The 26,616-nt window shown below is 42.4% G+C and overlaps 1 protein-coding gene across 1 annotated transcript in view; it reads right to left on the bottom strand.

Annotated features, from left to right (window-relative positions):
• Positions 1-378: 378 nt before the first annotated feature.
• LOC120066899 (ras and Rab interactor 2-like) overlaps positions 379-26,616 on the bottom strand; it is a 46,764-nt gene continuing 20,526 nt past the window's right edge. The window contains exons 5-14 of the mRNA XM_039018284.1: positions 26,145-26,343; positions 25,820-25,940; positions 23,091-23,163; positions 18,518-18,609; positions 12,670-14,082; positions 7,230-7,312; positions 6,576-6,801; positions 5,818-5,949; positions 4,675-4,838; positions 379-3,894 (exon numbers count right to left, since the gene is read on the bottom strand). Of these exons, the coding sequence (XP_038874212.1) occupies positions 3,547-3,894; positions 4,675-4,838; positions 5,818-5,949; positions 6,576-6,801; positions 7,230-7,312; positions 12,670-14,082; positions 18,518-18,609; positions 23,091-23,163; positions 25,820-25,940; positions 26,145-26,343 (2,851 nt within the window). The 3' untranslated portion in view covers positions 379-3,546. The remainder of the gene's footprint in view (positions 3,895-4,674; positions 4,839-5,817; positions 5,950-6,575; positions 6,802-7,229; positions 7,313-12,669; positions 14,083-18,517; positions 18,610-23,090; positions 23,164-25,819; positions 25,941-26,144; positions 26,344-26,616) is intronic.

Below are 26,616 nucleotides of genomic sequence, written 5' to 3'. Positions count from 1 at the left end.
TAATGGTTTCAGAGATAGTGCTTCAAGAATCGCTGTTAGTGTTTAAGCATTCAGAAAAAAACTGTAATCACACATTGGAGTGTGAAAAGGCTCCAGTCTAAAGTCAAGAGACAGTTGAAGTTTTGGCCACCACATTCTTATGGCAAACAACGGCAGATCAAAAACATGCAAAAGAAAGGAGAGGGGATAAGAAGAGATTGATTCATGCGTAAAGGCGCATACCCCACTGAATGCACCGAGGAGGATAACACTGTGTCCGATCTAGCTTTAACGACTCTATTTTATATCATGGATATATTTTCACAAATACTAATTTCTGCATTTCATGTTTCACATTTGTGATTTGCTAAATGTAATCGACAAACAAAACTGTTCAAATGGATTACATTGTGGTGTTTTTATTCAAAGACAAACGACAGTAACTGTTTCCTGGAGTAACATTTGAAAATGCATTGTATTTCTTATTAAAGTATATTCCTTCCTACTTTAGTCCAACATGGCAGGAAATGGTCACTGAGGTCAACAAAAGAACAACATAATAGGGAGTTTTAGTTTTAATGGGTGCAACAGTCAAAGAAAGGCTACAGGGCTTTTGGGAGAGGACACCCAAATACCATCTCGCATATGTTAACCCCCCCCCCCCCCATTTCATCAACTTTCTTTGCATTACAATTCGGAAAATAAATAAAAAAATCCCCCAGAACATATAGAAGATCAAATATACAGTTTGGTTGGTTTAGCAGTAGTGTTTTAAACATTGCATTAAGTGTCATAATATTCATCGAACACACTACTTATCCGTTTCTACTTGTCAGATTTGAATACAGCAAAACAGTGATGGAAAAAAAATCATACAGGTGTTAGCAATCACAGAGTGTGAGGAGAATTTCAGTATGTGCAGTATTGAAATGGTTAGAAATGGTTATGTCATAACCGAATGATTACCATTATATCAACTGACTGTACAATACTTCTCTATAAAACTGTTGACCGTTCTCTTCTTAGAGATCGCCAACCAACCTTAGAGTACACACTAATACTGACTGAGATGAGATTGTACTTTATTCATCCTCAAGGGGAAATTAGTTTGGATTGTAATCTCTTCTCAATAGCTGATAAGGAATCAGCCAGTGACCCCTATAGATAACAGACAGAAACAAAAATAGTATATTCTCGTCAACCAATACAATATCAACTTTCTAGTACAACTTTGAATACAGTCTTTTCCATTTGCTGAGGCAGTTGGTATAAACAAACGTTTAGTTGAGTCAATTCAGATTCTGTCTCCAAAATATTTATTGGCTTAATTTATTGACATGAAATCGAACGGCATGTGGGGGAAATGATCTCAGGAACACACTGGTTACGTTTTCAATCCAAATAAAATAGAGTTTTCCTTTAAAAACACAATCTACACTTTTACATTGTCTACAGTTGACCAGCAACTGCAGCAAAATAATAATACAAAATGCTACATAAAAATATATTCACTTATATAATTTGATATAATTGTATTTCTTATTTCAAAAAAGCACTCGCACATCTGAGTTATCTGGTTGCAGGTGCGAGGGAATATGATAACCTCAAAGAAAAGAGAAACCTGCACATTGCTCTTGCTCTTATTAAAGCATAATATTTCAAAATAAGTAATACCAGCAAGAGCAGTGTGCGGGTTTCTCTTTTGTTTGAATATAATGGCATTGCAAATGGCAGTTAGGTTGTAGACGCAAGAGTATGCATGTTGATATGATGTCCATACTGCTGCAAGCCATTCTTCAATTATCTTATAGGGGTCGCCAAATCCACATGAAGGTCCAGCCAACCATCGCAAAGCATCTGTTTAGCTTCTTCACACATCACACCAGGACAACTGGGCACAGACGTCAATTCAATGTCTATCCACGTTGCTTCAACGTATTTTTTTTTTTAAATGACGTGGAAACAACGTTGATTCAACCAGTTTGTGACCAGTGGGGTGGCTCGATTCAATCCATATCGCTGTAGTTCAAAGTTATAGCGCGATTTACATTTAATGTTCCCACGTTTATGGAGACTGCATTCATGGTAAACTGCATTTGTCGGTTCAATCAGAAATTGCCTTTAAATTTCAAGCATGCTAAATGCAGGTTGGCATTTATTGTCATGAATCTTGCCATGGAGTCAGCTCTGCAGAGTGGTCACTAGCTGGCACAGCCACAAAGTCATAAAAACCTAACCCTAACCTTACCTCTAAATTTAAACACACTGCTAATACGAATGCCTAACCCTAACCTTAAATTAAGACCAAAAAGCTACATTTAGTTTTCATGAATTTTTACGAAATAGACAATTTTGGCTTTGCAGCTGGCCCATCTATCGGAAATCACTCACTGCTGCCCCCAGGGCAAGACTCATGACAATAAACGTCAACCTTCCGCTATAGCGCTGAATTTCAGCGATACGGATTGAATCGAGCCCCAGAAGTAATGTAAAAGACAACTGAAGTAATGTAAAAGACATCCCATTCTATGTGTTGACATAGATAGAAAGAAGTAGCTCTGGATTTGATTCTAGGTGCCGGTACTGTTTAAATTCTGGTGCAGGGGCTCCACAATACCTTTGAGCTAATATTCTATAAGAGGAACAGGAGCTCAAGCAGCAGAACATTTGAGGTGCCGGTACTCAGCTCCGATGAGCTCCTGCCCAAGTCAAGCACCGCAAAGGAGCAGAAGTTCTGCGTTCTCTAACCAGGTCATAGTGTTAGAAGAAGACACAGTCAGATACATTGACTTCTGCAAGAGGAGCATGCATGTACATTTGTCCTTATAACGAAAACAGACAGTGAGGATGTGATGTAAGAGAACTTCCTGGTCCGATGACCTCACAAAAGAGTCTGGACAAGGGTGTTTCTTAAAAAGTAGACTTCAGGCCCCAGTCATACTACTAGAAACTTCCGTCAGTTCTCAGAGCACACGTATCAGAGTATGGAGGGCTCTGCGGCGGCCATTTTGTGCTCCTTCTTTAGGAAACACAAAGTCCAAGCTGACCCGACACTGGACTTGACCAACCAACTCCTGACACTCACGTGCCGTATCCCTAAAAAGAGAGTGAAATGCAATGCAGACACCAGACACTTCTCTCCACACCTGCTTCCTCTTTCTGTCTACTTTTAGAAGAATAGGAACTACTTTTTCCATTGAGTAGTCTAGGATCCCTTCACAACACACAGCAACATTCTCTGACCCTATAGTTGAAATATACAGTGCATTTTTTCAATTTCCGCCATTCACTACCATTCTATGGATACACGTGTGCGTTGTCCATATTAGGACATCCTCAGTATCACCATTCAATATCATTCCATCATAACCGTGTGGTGTCCATATTAGGACTGCCTCAGTCTCAGCAGTCAGCTATTGTACTTGTTCCATCATCCATCAGTGTTCTCTCAGGTCTATGTGTTCTGATGTATGAGTCTGAATTGTCCCTGTATGTATTTGTACACTAGTGAAAAATCCAATGTCCCCTCTAGGGATCAATAACGTTTAATTTAATTTCAATTAAGTTTCATTCATCCAATTGGCTAGGCAGTAGGCAGTTGCCATTGTGCTGGTTAGCTGGGATAGCTGGTATACACAGGTTAAGGTTGGGCACTCTGCGGTAGACAAAATGGAAGGGTTGCGAGTTTGGGTGGCTGTGTATCTCTGCTTTGATTCGCTGGGGGTGTGTGTCCGGGGCAAGCTGCTGACTGGTTGCCTCAGTGATGAGAAAGAGGGCGTGGTTCTCGGGGTCATGAACTTTGAACTTGTAGGCGCAGAGCGAGCATACTTCTTCGGTGGTGGAGTACGGGTGGACTAGGAGGGTTTTGGCTGTGCAGCCACTGTTGACTTCTTGTAAGGCGACTCGCAGGTAGTTCTGAAGGAGAAGGGATACAAGGAATGTGATACAGGTATCATTGATACAAATATACATGTATGCAAACATGCAAAACAGATATAAAATATACATATGCAAAAATACATCGTAGAAAATGACACAAAGAGAGACAGAGAACATAACACGGATATCAGTTATATGCAGGTGCTCATGCAGGATCAGAACTGAGACACAAATACACAGGAATGTTTTTTTTTGTAAGACACACAGGGAGAAAGATGAAATAGCTCTAATACAACTCTATAGCCTCTATTATTTGTATGGCGTTTACAGAAAGACACAGCCATTTCAGAGCGAACAGAGAAAACCAAGACAACATGTCATTAGTGCACAATCACATGCATTAGATTAGTCCTATCTCATCTACCTATCAGCTTCCTTCTCAATATCACTCCCTTCTTGACCATCCCTAACCCGGAAGTCAAACACATATTTTTCTTCCAAAATTGTCTTCAGAGTTCCAGATCATTTTTGAATACAGATCCAGATACAGAGGGATAGTCTCCGCATGTCACCACCGGCGCTTCTCATGCAGATTGGTGTTGAGTGAAGTTGCCCCTTGACGCTAATCTTGGGTCAGTTTTGCATTTCCCCCCACTAATGGTTAAGGTTAGGATTGGGGGAAAGAAAGCTGATCCTAGATCTGTACTTAAGGGAAACTTCACATCGGAGCCATGCAGATTCAGTCTCCCCCGGCGTTTTAGGGGGGCGTTCTTTAAAACTCACTGCCTGGGGGTCAGATGGGGTTCAGGGCGATACCTGGAAGTCGTCCACGGAGGGTGCCGTGCGCTGGGCGGTGCGTCGGCGGTGCCACTGGTGCAGGGTGTCTCTGGCCTCGGAGCTGAGGACCCTGGCTGCCTGTTCCTCCTGGAAGTTCTTGATGAGAGCCATGGCCCCGTACGCACTGGTCAGGTAGTAGCCACCTGGGAGAGGGAAGGTTGGGGAGAAGGGGAGAAGGGGAAAGCAGGCAGGGAAGGAGGAGACCCAGGAAGAAAAATATAATACATGTCAATATGGGCATGCTGTAGTTTGACTGTGGACGTGTTAATGTGTCAACGAGGCTATACGAGGTGGAAAATGACATATACGGTTTATATGTTGGTGAAGAATACATTCTGGTGTATACGTGAGTATATCGCATTGCACTCCTACAGTGGGTTTGGGACTGAGAACAGGACACTGGACTAGAGGAAGTGCCCTGGTAAGATAATCATCAGGAAGCCACTAACTAGAGGGACAATACCTTTTCCAAGGGAACCCACCCACACCTTATGAACATTCCAATTCACATTGTCTTCCTGTGGAACAAACTTGTTTCCTACCAAGCCTGCCTTCCAGTCTGGGCTTGAACTTGACCTGTAGTCACCCTGCACGACCTGAACTAACACATATGCATGGTTATGAACTTGATTTTGAGATAAATTGCCTGTTTATTGCAGAAAACAACGATGTTAGGTAGAGTGTACCAAGATTCTAGATTTCATTTATTATAGACCTGTCTAGATCTAATATTACTGTGAGTTAAAGTGAGGTAGGGCTGCGTTTTTACTGTGGTTTATGATACGGACACACAGGAGAACTGACAAGATTGTGTTGTCCTGACCCAAGTTCCTGAAGTTGGACTATGATTGGGCCAGGCAGATCTATTGTCAGTCCAGACACTGCCTCCTGTGCTTGTGTGAAGGTGAAATCTGTCACCACAAAACCTTGCAAGACGGCTAGTTCACTGGGTCGCTTAGCAGCACGACACAACACGAGCTTGACTCATTCTGATAGATCAATGTAGAGATAGATCAGTTGGAGGCGAGACAGACAGGTAGACCTCCCCTCTTCAATGATCAGTCCAGGTAAACTGTATACCGTGGCATTGAATCCAGTGTCATTATGTGATGGTAGACCTACCCTCTCCATGCAGCAGTGAGGGGTCCAGCAGCTCCATCATGTAGAGGATCTCAGTGTCCAGCTGAGGCATGTCACACTGGGCCAGGACATAGGTCAGCATCGGTAGGAAGTCATCTGCTCCGTACATCCTCCCTGAGAGAGAGAGAGAGAGATTATTATTATTTTTATGTTAATATTGTACATCTCCAAAGTAAGCTTTGGCAATATGTACATTCTTACGTCATGCCAATAAAGCAAATTGAATTGAAGGGAATTGAGAGAGAGAGAGTGGAGAGAGAGGAGAGAGAGAAGAGAGAGCGAGAGAAAGAGAGAGAGAGAGAGAGAGAGAGAGAGAGAGAGAGGCATGTCACAATGGGCCAGGACGTAGGCCAGCATGGGCTGGAAGTCATCCTCCCTGTACATCCTGCCTGAGAGAGAGTTACACAGCGGGGAAAGGCAAGGTGTGGTATAGGAAAGGTGTGGTCAGATGAAAACACACACATGAACACACAAACACACACATGAACACACAAACACACACATGAACACACAAACACACAATAGAATTTCAATATAAAAAAAATGTTTTATCAAACAGAAGAATTAAGAAAAAGTGCTTTTTAGTTTCCTTCCTAAATTTACTGAATTTAAATGGAATTGATCCCAATCTTGCGTAATAGACAACCAGGTACACTATAGACAAATATGTAGAACTTATTCACACTCTCTGCACATGCACCCTCCCTCCCAAAACACATCCTCCCCCCAATCCCACCTACCTGAGTTATCCTGCATGATGGTGTAGATGAGTTTACACACTCGGAGCAGCAGCGACACCTTCTTATCCGGGGAGTACATCTTCCTCATGTTGTGGAACTTGTGGCGGATCTTCTCGATGGCCATGGGGTCAGGGGGCACGGCCCCGTCCACACCCAGGTCCTGGGGCCTCCGGGTCTTAGCCAGGGCCAGGTTCTCCCTCAGCTGCTGCCAGCCTCCACTGCTCACCTAGGAGGAGAGGAAGGAGGAGAAGGTTTTGAGCGTAGATATTTAGCTATTAGAAGTGACAAAGCCGCAATGCTTAAATGGGAGAGGAGAGAGAGGAAGGTCAAGGTTATGGTTATAGATATAGAATTACTAGACAAACAAGGTTATGAATCATCATCATGGTCATGATCGTCATCTATTAATTATATTTATATGATCATTGTTCCTTCTATTTATTCTATTTCTATCATAGAAATGTAATTACTAGAAGGGGAGAAAACCTCTCAGACCTGTGGTTACGATGACATCAACTTCAGGATTCTCCTCAGTGTAAACACTGCATATAAAATATATCCTGTTAAAAGACATGAGCTCCTTGACTAACGTTCTACTAACTTTCAGAATCAACCATGATTCTAACAGGTGCTGCAATGGAAAACCAAGCTCACCTGGAAGTCGTGCAGGGCCACCTCCACTACGCCCTTCAGCGGCTTCAACACACATTTGTGCATGGCCTTCTCCAGGACAGTGTCTAGAGATAAAACACAGACACATTGGGAGTTAGTGACCGCTTCCCCACACTGGCTTGCAAGTGCACCCACTAGCCCATATTGTGTAGTCAACTGAGTTCAATCAATCTAAACTGGATCAAGACACACTGCTGTGTGCAGGGCTTTCTTCTTCTTTCTGGAGTTCAATCAATGTTTCACACAATTAGGAGGATGTGGTAAAACTCCCCGTTACATAAGAGCTTCACATTTAAACGTTTTACAGGGATAAATCTCATGCATCTGCAAACGCGTTTCCGCAATAAAACGGTAAACGTGAACGCTGCAAAACGTCATGCAGTAAAATAAATACCATCCATAACCATTAACCTCAACTGACCCAGATGCAGTTTGACCGTGCAATGGCATTTTATTGTGCAATGGAGCGTACGCTGTGAAGAGCTACTTCCACTGCCGTGCCCTAAAACATAACCCAGCCATAAACATAGCTGAACTTGCACACTAACAGACATCAAAAGCCTCAAGATCCTCAGGAGAATAAAGAATACGTCCTTGAACACAAACCACACCGTTTGATAAAACAATAGCCTACATCCATCACGTAGGCTATTCTATTATTTTTCATCTGACCTCAAACTGTATAAAATCAGTGTCAGCGAAGCGGTGCAGCCTGTTTTCAAGCAAATAACTGTTTCTCGTTCATTGCTGCTGATTAACTAGCGGTGACAGAGCCCATGAACCGTAGCCGGCAGCTGGGAACTGAACCATAGTTTTTATCGATTATTTCAACAGGCTATTCTTATGTTATAACCTCATTAACGTGTGTATACATTTGCATTTGTTCACGCCACTTTATCATGCAAAGCCTTCATCCAAATTAATCTAGTGGCCTGTTGTGTGGAAAGCCTGAGAGTAGCAGAAGTCTAGACAGAAGGACTGCTTTATGGTGTTTGACATGAGCAATGCTGGGTTTTCCAGGAAAACAGAGCTGGGAGAAAGAGAAAGAGAAAGAGAAAGAGAAAGAGAGAGAGAGAGAGGCACAGAGAGCTTGAGAGAGAGAGAGAGCTTGAGAGAAAGAGAGAGAGAGAGGGGAGTACAGAGAGAGGTACAGAGAGCTTGAGAGAGAGAGAGAGCTTGAGAGAGAGAGAGAGAGAGAGAGAGGGGGGGAGTGTACAGAGAGAGAGGGGGAGTGTACAGAGAGAGAGAGAGGGTGTACAGAGAGAGAGAGAGGGGGAGTGTACAGAGAGAGAGAGAGAGAGGGTGTACAGAGAGAGAGAAAGAAAGAAAGAAAGAAAGAAAGAAAGAAAGAAAGAAAGAAAGAAAGAAAGAAAGAAAGAAAGAAAGAAAGAAAGAAAGAAAGAAAGAAAGAAAGAAAGAAAGAAAGAAAGAAAGAAAAAAAAAAGAAAAAGAAAAGAGGGAGGTTTGGGGAAGTGTAAGGTTAGAAAACTCCCCACTCCCTACAGACTACACAGCACTGTATTCTTATACGTAAAGGAGCCAGTTTAGCAAAGCAATGTCAACCAAGGTAAAAACTGTGTAGCGTTTTACTGTCGGCTACCTCTAATAAAATAAATCTGATTCTGAATACATGGAGAGGTCGGTAGATTATTAACATGGACTCGAGAGCTGGATAAACACACACTGGTTAATAGTTCATACACATGAAGTAAACACACACACACGTCCCTCTACACTTCCTTACTGCTGGTTTCCTGTCTCCTCTCAGGACTGGCATTGGCTCCTTGGTATGTTGGGCAATGTTTGTTATGTTGCTATACCTCCTCTGTAAGCCTTGGGCTACACTGTAAGCCTTGGGCTACACTGTAAGCCTTGGGCTACACTGTAAGCCTTGGGCTACAATGGGCTACACTCCTTAGAAAAAAGGGTTCCAAAAGGGTTCTTTATGGAGAGATAGGGTTCTACCAAGAACCAGTTTGATCAGAAGAACCATTTTTGGAAGACAAGGGTCCTTTGTAAGCCAAATGGTTCTACCTACAACCTTTAACATCCTAAATTGTTTTTGGAAGAAAGGGTTCTTTGATGTTTCTTTGGAAGGCAAGAAGGGTTCTTCATAGAACCAGCCGTCCTTCATCACTGTTAGGGGACCTTTATACTGAAGAATGTGTCTAGTTTTTTATGATTTGCTTTTGGTGTATTGTCGTGTATAATAACGCATATATTATTGTGTATATGAATATGTGGTTTAATGTGTTTATTGTATTTTGATGTGTATTGTGGTGCTCTACATGGCTCATCTGGAAAAGAGACCTTGGTCTCAGCATTGACTGTCAAAATAAAGGTAAAAACAAATACAAAAAATACAATAAATAATAATATACTATTTCCCAGCATGCTCTATTGCAGGGAGATTTTCAGAATAGTTCGTTTTACTGTAATATCTGTGTTTTTGCATGTACAATGATTGGTTGATACATTTTATGCTACACAAAGATAAATAACATATCGTTTTTTAAACATCCAAACTGTACCCGATACTGAGATGGTTGTTCCAGTTTAGATGATTTTGGTACTCTCCGTATTCAATCTTCCCTACCCTAGCAGTCATTCTGAATGCAGGTCACTGGGGATTAATCATTCCACTTGTTGGATATCCTAACTCTGACTGGATTCCAATAGAAATTAAAGATCACTTTGCAAGTCAGCATAATGTGACTTGCAGGCCTGTGAACCAGGTGATTATTAACACCACTGTGTTAGGGTATAACTAGGCCCTCAAAGAAAAGCCAAAGACTTCTAGAACTAACCCAAGATAGACTAGAGACTGTCGTTTCCAATAGGAGCAAATTAATCATAATGGGCAGAAACAAGCAAGGAGGTGGGCAGAGCCAAGCATGAGCTAGTGAGATCCTATTGGTGCGTTCTAGCATTCATTTGCATATTTCCGTTAGGGAACGCCTACTCCGTGAAGTGCGTGTGTGCAATAACGCCATTCACCTTTGCACTCCTTCTAAACAACAACATATTTTACAACTTTAGCAAATGGTAAAGTCTACAAAATGCAGTCCACTCTGTTCGTTCCAGATTCCAGTTTTGGAAACAGAAAACTGTATGGAGATCAAATGTTTCATCAATGAGAAAATTTGCAGAATGTCGGCCAAAATCCATCTCGCTTTATCTTCTCCCACTGCCGGCCACTGGGCTTCCTCTGATCACCATATTTGGTAGTGAGTGGAAACGGCAACCGGATGCTTCACATTTATACATCCGGTGAAATATCTGACTCATTGTTCTATTTGTGGAAAGGCCTTATGATATACACTACCGTTCAAAAGTTTGGGATCAGCCTATACAATGAATCATACCATGACTACTCATAGGTCACCTACACTACCGTTCAAAAGTTTGGGATCACTTAGAAATGTCCTTGTTTTGAAAGAAAAGCACATTTTTTGTCCATTAAAATAACATCAAATTGATCAGAAATACAGTGTAGACATTGTTAATGTTGTAAATGTCTATTGAAGCTGGAAACGGCTGATTTATTAAACAAATATCTACATAGGTGTATAGAGGCCCATTATCAGCAACCATCACTCCTGTGTTCGAATGGCACGTTGTGTTAGCTAATCCAAGTTTATAATTTTGAAAGGCTAATTGATCATTAGAAAACCCTTTTGAAATTATGTTAGCACAGCTGAAAACTGTTGTACTGATTAAAGAAGCAATAAAACTGGCCTTCTTTAGACTAGTTGAGTATCTGGAGCATCAGCATTTGTGGGTTCGATTACAGGCTCAAAATGGCCGGAAACAAAGAACTTTCTTCTGAATCTCGTCAGTCTATTCTTGTTCTGAGAAATGAAGGCTATTCCATGTGAGAAATTGCCAAGAAACTGAAGATCTGGTACAATGCTGTGTACTACTCTCTTCACAGAACAGCGCAAACTGGCTATAGAATTAGGGTTAGGTTTGGTTTTAGGTTTAGGTTTGGTTTTAGGGTTAGGTTTGGTTTTAGGGTTAGGTTTGGTTTTAGGGTTAGGGGTTTGGGGTTAAGGTTAGGGAAAATAGGATTTTGAATGTGAATACATTTTTTGGTCCCCACTTGGATAGTAAAACCAACCTGTGTGTGTATGTGTATGTGTGTCGGTGGGTGTCTGTGTGTGTTGACAGTCCTCTGGTTCCCTTTATAAACACACACTTGGTTACTCTACCTCCATGCTCACTCTTTACCTCAATTACCAGTAAAACTATCAATTTTACCCGCCCCCCCCTTACCTCAATTACTAGTAAATTGATCCAGTTTGGGCTTTTAAGTGACATTACGAGGATCTACACCCATTTCTCCCTAATGCATCTTATACATACAGTCTACACTGACATACTATGTCAACAGTGAGTGTAGGAGAGCACAGTCCAAACTTCACTTCTCTATTCCTGAAAGCCTTCCATAGCCTGCGGCTTTTACCATTACGTCAGTCTGTCTGTCTATACAGGAATCCCATTTGTGTTACTAGTCAGCTACCACTCCAACAACCACTTCTTCTCTGAACAATGCTTGGCTGTTGTTGTTTACAAAGAACAAGGGAAAAGAGACGAGTGTAAAATTATGGCTACATATTCATGCAAATACTTATTCAGCACAAACTCAATGAAAACCCTCTTTGACAACATTGGCTAAGTCAGCCTCCATCACAATTTCACTATCAAACATTAGCACTTGCTTGCTTCAGCTCCGTGTTGTCAAAATGAGGATTTTGTAGCCTCCTCTAACTAGGCCTATTGTCTGTCATTAGTAAGTTCATACCATATTTGGTCCCACATTAAAAGAATCCCTGACATTTAGGGATTTTGGTTGGGAGATAATTGTCATTTTTGCCATTCCAATTGAACCACGAAAGAAGCTTGGCATTTGGCAGAACTGTGTGAATTTGTGCCAAGCTGGAGAGGCCAGGAATAGTTGACTGTAGGGAAGGGAGGGTACACTGGCATCTCACTGGCATCTCACTGGCATCTCCGTAATCCAACACTGGTTTCTATAACCAGTCTGTCTTAACATGGACTAATAGGGAGCTCTTCGAATAGCTGGGCTAATTTTCATCATGTATATAGGTTAAGTCTTGACAGTTTATCACTGTAAATATGTTGTAAGTGGATTAGGTCACTGTGAAACTAGTTTTTAGGTGTTACTTCCCTATTAGAGCTGAAGTGGTCGGAGAGAGAGCCAAAATGAGCACATAATTGTGATATGAGAAACACCCACACACTCATACAGACGTTCATGTGAAGTACATATGTATCTACGCACACACCAGCTTCCTTGTAGGCTGAGTTTCAATGATATGTACAGGAGGCTATAAGGACAACTGCCCCCCTACCCCACACACACACACACACACACACACACACACACACACACACTCACCTATCTGATCCTCGGGTATGAGTGATTCGATGGGTGGGTCCAGTTCGGAGCTCTGCGTCAGGTAGGCCTTCATCTGGGTCATGAACTGTCTGAGGGTCTGCAGGAGGTCTAAGCCTGACGTATGACACCCCTTATTCTCCTGTACAAAACTGATATAATCCTGAACCAGGCATCCAAAGTAGGAACTCTTGTCCCTGGAGAGCTCTGCTATCCTCCTCACGGCTCGCCTTTCTGGGGTCATGAACGTGCTGAAGACTCCAGAAACTTTTCGGAAGCTCAGCGCAACTTTGACCCCGACTCCGACCCCTCTCCGGTGGGCTTTGAAGGGAGGACGGAGGCCCTGGTCCAGGTCGTTCTCCAGGCTGACGCCGTAGTCTTCCTCTTCTTCGTCACAGAGGTCTTCGTCGTCGCTGCTGTCCTTGTTGTTGCCAAGGTGATGCCGTAATCTAAGAGGGGGGCTGGCGGGGAGGGAGAGGGGAGGGTGGGAGTAGTCCAGAGAATCTGAGGAAGAGGTGGAGATTGACATGTCGCTCAGCCTCCCCTCTTGTCCCTCTCGCCTGGGGGTCTTACCCGGAGGGCTGGGGGGGCTACCAGCACCATTTCCCACTATGGAGGGAGCGGGTATGGCCGGTGCCTGGCACGAGGGAAGCTTGGCACGGGACAGAGCCTTGGCGATAGTCTCGTCATCAAGAGCGATGTGGCACCGGTGGGCGTCGATGTCAGGTTTTTTGGAGTGTGGGGGAGGAGGGTGTTGAGGGTGATGGTGGGGCACAGGGATGGCGGTGCTGCTCGTCATCTTTTTGGAATGGCTGCTGTGCCTGGCACCCATGGGAGGGCGAGGGGTGGGGCGAAGGTTCTGATTGGATGAAGGCTGCAGTGGTTGCCTGGTGACAACAATGGCTGCAGGTGTTTCGGGCATGCTGCTCTTGGGCTTCTGGGATAGAGGGGTGGGGGGAGGGGGAGCTTGGCGGCGCTGGGAGAGGGAACGGGGGGGCGGGAATAAGAGGGAATGGGGAGGCGGGGGCCGAGGTGGGCGTGACTTCCTGTTCACGTTGGGGTCCGTGACAGGGGCCGAAGACGTCCCACCGGTAGTTCCTGGGCTGGGGGTGGAGTGTGTGACGTAGGGGGAAGGAGAGGAGGATGAGGATGGAGGGTCTTCCTCAAGCCGCCGGTGAGTCTGGAGGAAGAGGGGGTTGACGAAGCAAAGAGCCCCGTTGGACTGGCTTCTCTCCAGGCGAGAGGAGGAGGAGGAAGGGGGAAGAGCTGGAGGAATGCTGCTGTGGCGAGTCACACTCTGTTTCTCTTGTGTCCTCTCTGCACCCTGGTTGTCACCGTCTCTGTCAGGGCGCTGTGGTGGAGGGCGAGAGGGAGAGGTTGTCCTTCGCAGGCTGCCTAGAGCAGAGTGCCAGAATCCTAACAGGAGAGAAGAGATTAGGAATCATTAACAGAGTCCACACACTGTATACATTGAAAAACCTCCAAGAGCTGCCTAACCACAACCTGACCCAATAACACTCAACGTCATGATAATCATTCAAACAGACAGACAGACACCTTCATACCTTCATGCACAGACACATACCCTCATACACAGACACATACATACCCTCATACACAGACATACATACCCTCATAAACAGACACATACATACCCTCATACACAGACACATACATACCTTCATACACAGACACATACATACCCTCATACACAGACACATACATACCCTCATACACAGACATACATACCCTCATAAACAGACACATACATACCCTCATACACAGACACATACCCTCATAAACAGACACATACATACCCTCATACACAGACATACATACCTTCATACACAGACACATACATACCCTCATACACAGACACATACATACCCTCATACACAGACACATACCCTCATACACAGACACATACATACCCTCATACACAGACACATACATACCTTCATACACAGACACATACCCTCATACAGACATACCCTCAAAAACAGACACATACATACCTGCATACACAGACATACATACCCTCATAAACAGACACATACCTTCATACACAGACATACATACCCTCATACACAGACATACATACCCTCATACACAGACATACATACCCTCATAAACAGACACATACATACCCTCATACACAGACATACATACCCTCATAAACAGACATACATACCCTCAAAAACAGACACATGCATACCTTCATACACAGACATACATACCCTCATAAACAGACACATATTTCCCCTCATAAACAGACACATATTTACCCTCATAAACAGACAGATATTTCCCCTCATACACAGACACATACATACCCTCATACACAGACACATAGATACCTTCATACACAGAAACCTACAAACCTCCTAGCCCTAACCTTGACCCAAACACACACAAAAAATGCATAAACACCCACAGGAACTACCATCAACACCCCTTTCCCACTTACTTTATCCTCCAGTTCACTGACACATCCACAATATAGTGCAAGTAGCACTGTAGTTAGGCAGTCAACCTTTTAATATCCCTCTCTTTCTTTCTCTCTTTTCCTCTGTGATCCTACGCTCTTCTGAGGCAGCGGAGAACGTGGTGAGCTCAGCCCTGCATCGCCCAGCACTGATTCAAGAATGCTGTCCTGACAGACACACACCCAGAGAGACAGCGAGACGGACAGGGAGTCACACATGCAAATTCCACAGGGGTGGTGGGAGGAGTCTATACACTGGACAGGCCTACAGTAGTGTATAGGCCCTCCTCTTTCCTGATCGCCCTCTACCTCCCTTCTCTTTGACCGAGTTTCCTGCTGCAATGCAGGACATTGGTTTCCGTTACGATCGTCTCTTCTGTTTTTTCACTTGTATCGACTGAATCAGTCTATTGTTTGCTGGCATTTGGTACACAAGTCTCTGTGCTAACTCATCCAGACAAACAATCACACACTAAGAAATACTTTTACAGAATAATGGCATTCATGTAATAGAATCTACAGACTGTTATAAATGATTCCATAAGTTACTTTAGAGGACTGCGAAGGACGTTCTGTATGCATTGAATTCCACAAGCACACACACACCCTCTGCACAGCAACGCACCTGGGACGGTAGAGAGCGACGGAGCTATGTCGGGCACCGCTTCAAAGGTCTTTTCACACCTCTCTAGTCTAGGGATGGAAAAAACTCGGTGCTATTGATGAAATGCCCACTTGAGAAACATGACCTCTGGAGCTAGACTGAGACAGGCAACTTCTCCCTGCTCTTTACCCTACCCAGAGTGCACTCATCCTGGGCTGGGTTTAGCAGTGACCCCCCCCCCCCTCTCGGGGAATAGTCTGGATGGATCTCCTGCAGAGAGCTTTACTGATAGTTCAAAGGACATTTCTTCCTCCACTACTTTCTGAGCCTTGGACAGACTGTACCCAGAGCTAAATTGCATGTCAATAATGTATTCATAACCTTCAGTAATGGAGTATACTGCAACAAAGTGTGTCTGTAGTGAGTGAACAAACTCAATTCAGTAGGGGGAACCATGTCCGCTATTCCCTTCATGACCTCGAAGTTAATATGAATAATTAATGAACTACGTTGAAATGACTTAGCCGAGCCAAAGTCTGCTGCCCTTGGAAAAACCTTTGATAAAAATCTTGGTGCCGCAAAACAATATCCTTTGTGCCCCCTGAGAGAGAAAATACCCATTATGCATTTCTGTACAGGATTTACCCCAGTGTTTTAGCTACAGACTGTTTTAGCTCAGCCTTTTTTGTAAAACACTGGCGACACACTGGTGTGGGTTTAAGTCTCCATGGAGATGCGGCACCAGAAAAGTCATATTTGAGAGGCTTCAAGATGATATGATTTGCTTTCTTGGTACCCTAGACGGACAGCATGTATTTCATTCACGTGTTTCACACAATAACATAGATGTCCTGAGACGTGTCTGCAAAGATTCCATAACATAGACACAAATATCCATTTGAAATAGAACCTGTCCATTGGAGAAGAGAGTTTCCCTAAATGATTGTGTCAGCATACTAAGAAAAGATCCTCATGTAGAATCACGCTACATACTGCGCTGCTACTCCGCAATGCTCTTTTCTTATTTAGCACGTCACTTGTCAATTTATAACGGGGGCACTCTGACGGTAAACAAACAGAAGTGTTGACAGCGCCGAGCGCTTGGGTTTTACCCGTCGTCGTTCAGCCGCCGGGGTTACGTTTGACAGCTCGCACTCCAACATGTAGCCATAAGCGAAAGAAAACCAGGATAGCGGTACTTGACTGTACTGCTACAGAGGAGAGGCAGATAAGTGAGCCTACTAGGCAAAGACGGGTTGAATCAAAGTTGTTTCCACATTATTTCAACACCAAAAATGTGAATCAACATGGAAAACTGATTGGATTTGCAAAGCCAGAGCATTTCGGGTTTTTTTCACACAATTTTTTACCTAAATCTAATGACATTGTGACATTTTTTGTTGATTTCACATTGAATTCACCTTGACAATTCAACCACATGTAAATAAAAACAACAGTAGACGATGAAGTGACGTTTGTGCTCAGTGGGAGCCTTATTCTCTTTAAGGCCTTTTTGATTGAGTCAAGTTTGCACATCAGATAATTCAGTTATGTAACAGTGCTTTATTTTGTTCAATATTCAAGTAAACTCCTGTAATTATTGGTACTGATACTTATTTTTGTCCTACATTTTTTGTCCTAAATTTATTTTGTATTTTTTTTTCTCTCTCTCTCTCTCTCTCTCTCTCTCTCTCTCTCTCTCTCTCTCTCTCTCTCTCTCTCTCTCTCTCTCTGTCTCTGTCTCTCTGTCTCTCTGTCTCTCTGTCTCTCTCTCTGTCTCTCTCTCTCTCCCTCTCCTAGTGTAACCATGCATACACGAGGGGTCAGAGTAAGCCTGTGACTGGTGTGTGTGCCTGTGTGTGTGTTCGTGCCTGTGTGTATAATACTCCAGTCACCACACCCTCCTCCTCCTCCTCAGCCCTGAGTTATGCAGCCTGCCTGGAGGAAACTGACTCACACACTGGAGTTACAACAGAGGGAAACTAAGAATATCATGACAGAGTGACTAACTAAACCTGCCATGAAACCAGACCACACCGGTCAGCATGAGCTAACTAACATATAAAACTAATAGACGGTATCAGTAGCCGCAGCACCTGTACACATAGAAGTGTCACTCTGTGGAATGAGGGGCTTTTTTACATTATGCATGTATGTACTCAAGGAGACACAGCCCATTTGGATATACTGCCTTCAACAATATGAAATACATTTATAAATAAATACAATTATGCTGTTTCCTTCCATATCAATTTACTATCGGATAATTCATTGGCTTATAGCCCCCTTTTGGGGACATTCTCCACTTTTCAACATCATATTCATTATCTCCAGCGCCAGGTTTAAAGGGGTTTAAAGGGATAGTTTAGTCTGGGACTTCCCCAGAGTCAGATGAACTCGTGGATACCATTTGTATGTCTCTGTGTCCAGTATGAAGGAAGAGGTAGTTTCACTAGCTAATGCTAATTAGAGTTAACGCAATTGCTAACTAGAATTAGCGCAATGACTGGAAGTCTATGGGAACAGCATGCTAGCTGTTTTTCTAGACTTCCAGTTATTGTGCTAACGCTAGTTAGCATTGGCTTGCGAAACTACCTCTAACTTCCTTGATACCGGACGCAGATACATATAAATGGTATCCACAAGTTAATCTGACTCTGGGGAAGTAGATAAAGAGCCTCATTGCCAGAATCCCAAACTATCCCTTTAAGCAGAGAAGAAAATAGAGTTGATCACATTCTACCCATCTATTACTGTAGTACCTGCTCCTAGTTGGGCCACCTCCTCCAGGTCTTTCTGAGTCTTGGAAGCTGCAATGGCTTCTGGGAGATTCAGGGTGAAGGGAAGGACGTCCCTGAAAAGAGAAGAGAGAGAATGATCCAACTATGTCTATAATGTCCAACAGATAATCTGGAGGTTACGAGAGTGGACTTTCCCAGTCTGTATCTCCTCCTGCTAGCTGGACCTGTGTTCTGTCCTCAGGGTGGGTGATGTCACAGGGTAATAGAAGTGGTTTGTCAAAGCAAACACAACAGCCTGAACACCAGAGCGACCGGAGCAGAGAGATGATGAAGAGAATGACATCACTGTGTTGTTACAGTCAACTCAATGCCAACTAACAGAGCCTTGAGGCCTCAGCTGGTGAATCTCTTCACTAGCAATCACAATATGCTGACTAAAACATTCCTTTTACTGTCAAATTTAATATGCAAGTTATTGAGGATATTTTCCCTACTAGGTCCCTTGTTATTAATGAACTTTAACTCGGGCCTGGAGTTTTTTCCTAGTCACGTCAAGTGAATAAGAAAAACTCCTGCCGCTAATGATAGTAAAGTATATCATTATATTCTGTATTTTTCCAAGATTGAAACTGTGTTGTGCTGTGTTGGGCATTACTGGAGATTACTGGATATTACTGGATATTACTGGATATTACTGGAGATTACTGGAAATTACTGGATATTACTGGATATTACTGGATATTACTGGAGATTACTGGAGATTACTGGATATTACTGGGCATTACTGGGCATTACTGGGCATTACTGGACATTACTGGAAATTACTGGATATTACTGGATATTACTGGAAATTACTGGATATTACTGGGCATTACTGGAGATTACTGGATATTACTGGATATTACTGGATATTACTGGACATTACTGGACATTACTGGATATTACTGGATATTACTGGACATTACTGGATATTACTGGACATTACTGGACATTACTGGACATTACTGGACATTACTGGATATTACTGGATATTACTGGACATTACTGGACATTACTGGACATTACTGGACATTACTGGATATTACTGGACATTACTGGATATTACTGGATATTACTGGACATTACTGGACATTACTGGACATTACTGGATATTACTGGATATTACTGGACATTACTGGATATTACTGGATATTACTGGACATTACTGGATATTACTGGACATTACTGGACATTACTGGATATTACTGGATATTACTGGACATTACTGGATATTACTGGACATTACTGGACATTACTGGATATTACTGGATATTACTGGACATTACTGGATATTACTGGACATTACTGGCACAGTGGCACAGTGGCACTACTTTCCTTTCATCTACTTCCCTGACCACAGGGGTTTTACGTCATTCCACTTGTGGGGTATTGTTGTATGTTTACTGTAAGTTGGTGTTTTGTCATTATTGGACATTACTGACATTACAGTTGTTTAATGTTTCGGTTTCTATTTCTCAGTTGAAACAAAGTTCTGACGTGTCTTTCGCTCTGAGCTGTCTGTCTGCCCAGCTGGCATGAAGCTGGTCTAAAACCAGAAGTGAGAAGTCGGCAGTTGAGACAAGCTATGTCCTGAGTGCTTACTGCTTACTTAACACATGGTACCCGATAGTAAATCTACAGGTTATGATCTTATGGACAATTTTTTACTTCGCTATGCTGCTCTCCAGATTGCAGCTCCACTGAAATACATATTTAATTTGTCACTGGAAGAAGGAATGTTTGCAAATGTATGGAAGCATGCTAAACTGTGTCCTATTCCGAAAGACAGTAAAGAACCCATTATTCCTGCCAATAGTTGACCAATTAGTCTACTCCCTTCACTCTGTAAGATATTGGAGGGTATTGTGAGTAGACAAATATGGGAGTACATGGAAAAGAATGATCTGATTACAGCCAATCAGCATGCTTATCGCAAAAACCATTCCACTACCACTGCATTGGTTGACATGACTGACCAGTGGCTCAATGCTATGGATAATGGCAGGTTTGTGGGTGTACTATTTTTAGATTTTAGTGCAGCCTTTAATTTAGTGGATCATGAAATAACTTTGACAAAATTAATGCATTATTGTTTTAAGGAGGTAGCATTGAATTGGCTATAGTAATATCTAACTGACAGGAAACAGTCCACTTATATCAATGGTTCATTTTCTTCCCCCCATGCTTTAAACTGTGGAATACCGCAGGGCAGCTGCCTTGGGGCACTTCTTTATTTAATATATACCAACGACCTTCCTTATGCCTTATCTGAAACTCAAGCTACTATATTTGCAGATGATACTACAATTTATGCAGCAAGACAATCTGTTCAACAGGTACAGCGAGCTTTACAAGGAGATTTGGAGAATATCAGGGAGTGGGTTTGCCGGAACAAACTTGTTTTCAACACCAAGTTATGTTGGTCTGTTCCACTAGGAAAAGGGAGTACAAATTGAGGAAGTAGCAGAAACCAAACTACTGGGAGTGCAGCTAGACAACTGCTTATCATGGTCGTCTCAAATAACTAATCTATGTAAAAAAAAAAATATTAAAACAGCAAGCATGATCAGAAGGATAGCTAAATATTTACCAGGAAAGATTCTTAAGCAAATAACACAAGCATTAATTGAGAGTCAGGTGAACTGCTGTTCTGTGGTCTGGGGAAATGCATCAGCAAGTGAAATTAGGAGGCTGCAGATTGCACATAACAAAGCATCAAGGATTGTTTTAACTTCTTTAGGGCTAGGGGGCAGTATTTGGAAATTCGGATGAACGATGTGCCCAAAGTAAACTGCCTGTTACTCAGGCCCAGAAGCTAGGATATGCATATAATTGGTAGCATTGGATAGGAAACACACTGAAGTTTCTAAAACTGTTAGAACAATGTCTGTGAGTATAACAGAACTGATATGGCAGGCAAAAACCTGAGGAATATCCATCCGGAAAATGTATTTTTGAGGTCACAGGCCATTTCAATGCTAGTCTATGGGATATACAAATACATCTCTCCCAGATTGCAGTTCCTATGGCTTCCACTAGATGTCAACAGTCTTTAGAAATGGTTTCAGGCTTGTTTTTTTTTTAAAGAACGAGTAGTTGTAGTTTTTCCAAGGTGTTTCTCATTAGAAAAGTAGTCTTGTTGCGCGCGTGAATGAGGTTTGCGCTCTTCGTTATTTATCTTCCCTATTGAACATACTATTCTCTGTCTTAAATGTTATCGTTTATTTAGATATTAGAATAACTGAGGATTAATTAGAAACATCGTTTGACTTGTTTGGACGAACTTTACCGGTAACTTTTTGGATTCGTTTCTATGCATGTTGAATGAGTGGATTACTGAATCAAGCGCGCCAACTAAACTGACATTTTTGGGATATAAAGAAGGACTTTATCGAACAAAACAACCATTTGTTGTGTAGCTGGGACCCTTGGGATTACAAACAGAGGAAGATCTTCAAAGGTAAGTGATTTATTTTATCGCTATTTGTGATTCTTGTGACATCTGTGCTGGTTTGGAAAAGTATTTTGATGTGGGGCACTGTCCTCAGATAATCACATGGTATGCGTTTGCCGTAAAGCCTTTTTGAAATCTCACAATGTGGTTGGATTAACAAGAAGTTAAGCTTTTAAACGATGTAAGACACTTGTATATTCATGAATGTTTAATATTACAATTTTTGTATTTTGAATTTCGAGCTCTGCAATTTCACCGGATGTTGTCGTGGTGGGACGCTAGCGGGACACCTAGCCCAAAGAGGTGTTTTAAGGTGGAGATATGGTTCTTCTGTTGTTGTCATGCGCAATGCTCTTGGTTGGTCATTAATCAACAAGATAATTGAAAAAAACATGCTTATTTTATTTCATAATACACACCATTTAAAACGGCCAAACTCTATTCACAACAGTTTTCAGTTGGTAAGAGACAGACATTCAGTAAATACTAGAAATAGATTGTCCACCATCTATGTGTTATCCAGACAGAAAAGAGAAATAGGCAAAATAACATTTCGATTTAGAGCAATAAAGAAATTGAACAATTTAACTGAGCAAACCAGAAACCTTTCAATATATACATTTTAACAATACTTTAAAACCATTTAAATATCATACATAGGAAAGTTGTGCTGGACTGTGGTAGATGAAGAATCAATATATCTTTTTAGACTGAGTATTTATTGGGTCAATATGTTAGTGTATTATGTCTGTTTGTAACAGTGTATTATATGTGAAAATGTGTTCGTAATATAAATTGTATTTTAATGTTTAAGGACTCTTGGAAGATTCGTCCAAATGAGGACTAAAAGAGATCAAAATAAAAAAATTAAACACAATGTTATTTCCATCCATTTCCATGCAGTTACTGTAGCTGTCACTGCAGTGGAATGGCAACAGAGGGAGGAATGACGGAGGGACGGAGGGAGTGGGGATAGGGTGCGACGGAGGGAGAGGGGGACGGAGGGAGGAGAGAGAGAAAGAAAGAGAGAAAGGGAGAGAGAGAGAAAGACAGAGAGAGAGAGAGAGAGAGAGAGAGAGAACTTTGAGAACATGACTGTACCTGCTGATACAGTAGAAGGCCACCAGGCGAAACAGGTCTGCAAAACTGATCCCAGATCCTTCCAGAGAAAAGGCTGCAACCAGAGGAAAAACACAAAGAATACATCAAAACTGTTCAGACTTTATTACGAGGTAGAGCCACATCTAGTCTTGGTTAGCTTCCATCTTGAAATATATGAGGAATTTCTCCCAATAGTTCTGTTAGGTTAATGTCCATTCTATTATACTACTTAGCAGGCACGCCCATTACATTTCATTCTAAGTAGTTGGATATGCTAGTTTGGACATTGAAACATTTGAGGCGAAATCCAACCCACATTCAAAAGGCCAAACCAGGCCAGGGAAGACACTTTATGTTGACATTCAAAAGGGGAAAATTCCTAGACATCCAACTTGCACATCTGGTATGTCATCATTCATCTGGAATGTCATCATTCCCTGGCACTATTACTATCCCATTACTCATGAAGTTGTTTAGTTGTAACCCCAACGGCACAGTAAAGTACCAGAACTGTACATGTCTCTCGAAAGAGAACACACCCAATAGATAATAGCCAAATGCTACATTTTCCATGCAATAAATACAGTGTGTGTGTGTGTGTGTGTGTGTGTGTGTGTGTGTGTGTGTGTGTGTGTGTGTGTGTGTGTGTGTGTGTGTGTGTGTGTGTGTGTGTGTGTGTTTGTGTGTGTGTGTGTGTGTGTGTGAGTTTTGAGGGTAAAGGCAGGATGTGACATGGTTAAAGGTACACTACCGTTCAAAAGTTTGAGTTCACTTAGAAATGTCCTTGTTTTCCATAAAATAAATATATGAAATGAGTTGCAAAATGAATAGGAAATATAGTCAAGACGTTGACAAGGTTATAAATAATTATTTTTAATTGAAATAATAATTGTGTCCTTCAAACTTTGCTTTCGTCAAAGAATCGTCCATTTGCAGCAATTACAGCCCTGCAGGCCTTTGGCGTTCTTGTTGTCAATTTATTGAGGTAATCTGAAGAGATTTCACCCCATGCTTCCTGAAGCACCTCCCACACATTGGATTGGCTTGATGGGCACTTCTTACGTACCATACGGTCAAGCTGCTCCAACAACAGCTCAATAGGGTTGAGATCCGGTGACTGCTCTGCCACTCCATTATAGACAGAATACCAGCTGACTGCTTCTTCCCTAAATAGTTATTGCATAGTTTGGAGCTGTGCTTTGGGTCATTGTCCTGTTGTAGGAGGAAATTGGCTCCAATTATGCGCCGTCCACAGGGTATGGCATGGCGTTGCAAAATGGAGTGATAGCCTTCCTTCTTCAAGATCCCTTTTACCCTGTACAAATCTTCCACTTTAACACAACCAAAGCACCCCCAGACCATCACATTGCCTCCACCATGCTTGACAGATGGTGTCAAGCACTCCTCCAGCATCTTTAAATTTTTTGTGCATCTCATGAATGTTCTTCTTTGTGATCCGAACACCTCAAACTTAGACTGGTATGTCCATAACACTTTTATCCAATCTTCCTCTGTCCAGTGTCTGTGTTCTTTTGCCCATCTTAATCTTTTATTTTTATTGGCCAGTCTGAGGCCTAGAAGGCCAGCATCCCGGAGTCGCCTCTTCACTGTTGACATTGAGACTGGTGTTTTGCGGGTAATATTTAATGAAGCTGCCAGTTGATGACTTGTGAGGCATCTGTTTCTCAAACTAGACACTCTAATGTACTTGTCCTCTTACTCAGTTGTGCACCGGGGCCTCCCACTCCTCTTTCTATTCTGGTTAGAGACAGTTTGCGCTGTTCTGTGAAGGGAGTAGTACACAGCGTTGTACGAGATCTTCAGTTTCTTGGCAATTTCTCGCAAGGAATAGCCTTCATTTCTCAGAACAAGAATAGACTGACGAGTTTCAGAAGAAAGTTTTTTGTTTCTGGCCATTTTGAGCCTGTAATCGAACCCACAAATGCTGATGCTCCAGATACTCAACTAGTCTAAAGAAGGCCAGTTTTATTGCTTCTTTAATAAGAACGACAGTTTTCAGCTGTGCTAACATAATTGCAAAAGGGTTTTCTAATGATCAATTAGCCTTTTAAAATGATAAACTTGGATTAGCTAACACAACGTGCCATTGGAACACAGGAGTGATGGTTGCTGATAATGGGGCTCTGTACGCCTATGTAGATATTTCATAAAAAATCAGCCGTTTCCAGCTAGAATAGTAATTTACAACATTAACAATGTCTACACTGTATTTCTGATCAATTTGATGTTATTTTAATGGACAAAAAATGTGCTTTTCTTTCAAAAACAAGGACATTTCTAAGTGACCCCAAACTTTTGAACGGTAGTGTAGGTGACCTATGAGTACAGTCATGGTATGATTCATTGTATAGGCTGCTTGTTGTCTGAGAAATGCACAGCTGGGTGAATTGAAATCATGCTGAGTCATGCATCTGTTGATAAACTATGCACAGTAGCTGAATGTGCTATAAGTAAACGCTCCTTTTGCAAAAGACAATTCATCATTTGGTTTAGGTACTAGCCTGGGTCGTCATTGTAAATAAGATTTTTTTCTTAACTGAAATGTTAGCATAAATAAAGGTTAAATTAATTGAATTTATTGACTAGGCTGTGTGTTGTACTATAGCCAATCAGGAGTGTTAGCTGAGCTTTGGGACGTCACTGCTGGATGAATAGAGGTTTAGTAAACAAAATAAATAGTCTGCGCGCTGTTCCATTATGACACTCACTGTACTGACTCTCTCTGACAGGAAAGTCACAGATGCTGGCTCCTCCAGAGGCGTCATCATCCCTGACCCTTAGAGACAGAACTTTCCTCTGAAGAGTGCATGACTTCCTCACCAGGAATACCTGGACAGAAGAGAGAGACAGACAGGTTCATTAAGGGTTGACCTTCAAAGAGTCACATCAGTGACATCCCTAATCCACATGTTCACACCTGTCCACCAGCTTTAATCACCTTTTCTGTTCGTATTCGAAAATGAAAATATACAAGCCCGACAATAACAAAGGTCATACTGTGACCTCATGACTCTTGAACCTTGACCCTCTCACCCCTGGAGGCTGCTGCAGCAGTATACGTGTGGCCTCCGTGTCACTGAGCGTGAGCAGTAGCCACACAGGGTGCGTATGCCTCAGTCTGTCCAGCACGCTCATCCTCCTACGCAGGGAGTCGTACCCAGAATCCCTTTCACCACTGGCGCCAGCGCAGGGCGAGGACTGGAGGTAAACCCCGCTCACCTCCCCCTCCAACCTGATAGAGAAAGAAAGAGAGAGAGAGAGAGAATATGTGTGTGAGAGAGAGAGAGAAGAGAAAATAAGGCACTGTCTCCATCTTCTGGTGAAAGAGTACATGATGCAGTGTCCCACAAAGAACCATCTAGGATGTGAATAGTGACGCAAATAACATGTAGTCTACTATCCCTTTCATTTGCCTCACTCAAGGCTCCCCATCACTAACTGTCTTATATTCAAACATTGACAAAAATGTGTACTAAGAGTCCTAATAAGATAAATAAGCAAGAAG

The sequence above is a fragment of the Salvelinus namaycush genome, chromosome 2 (assembly GCF_016432855.1).
Source record: "Salvelinus namaycush isolate Seneca chromosome 2, SaNama_1.0, whole genome shotgun sequence".
Lineage (NCBI taxonomy): Eukaryota > Metazoa > Chordata > Actinopteri > Salmoniformes > Salmonidae > Salvelinus > Salvelinus namaycush.
Note: the sequence above shows the minus strand (reverse complement) of the source record. Positions and strands in the feature narration are given on the sequence as shown.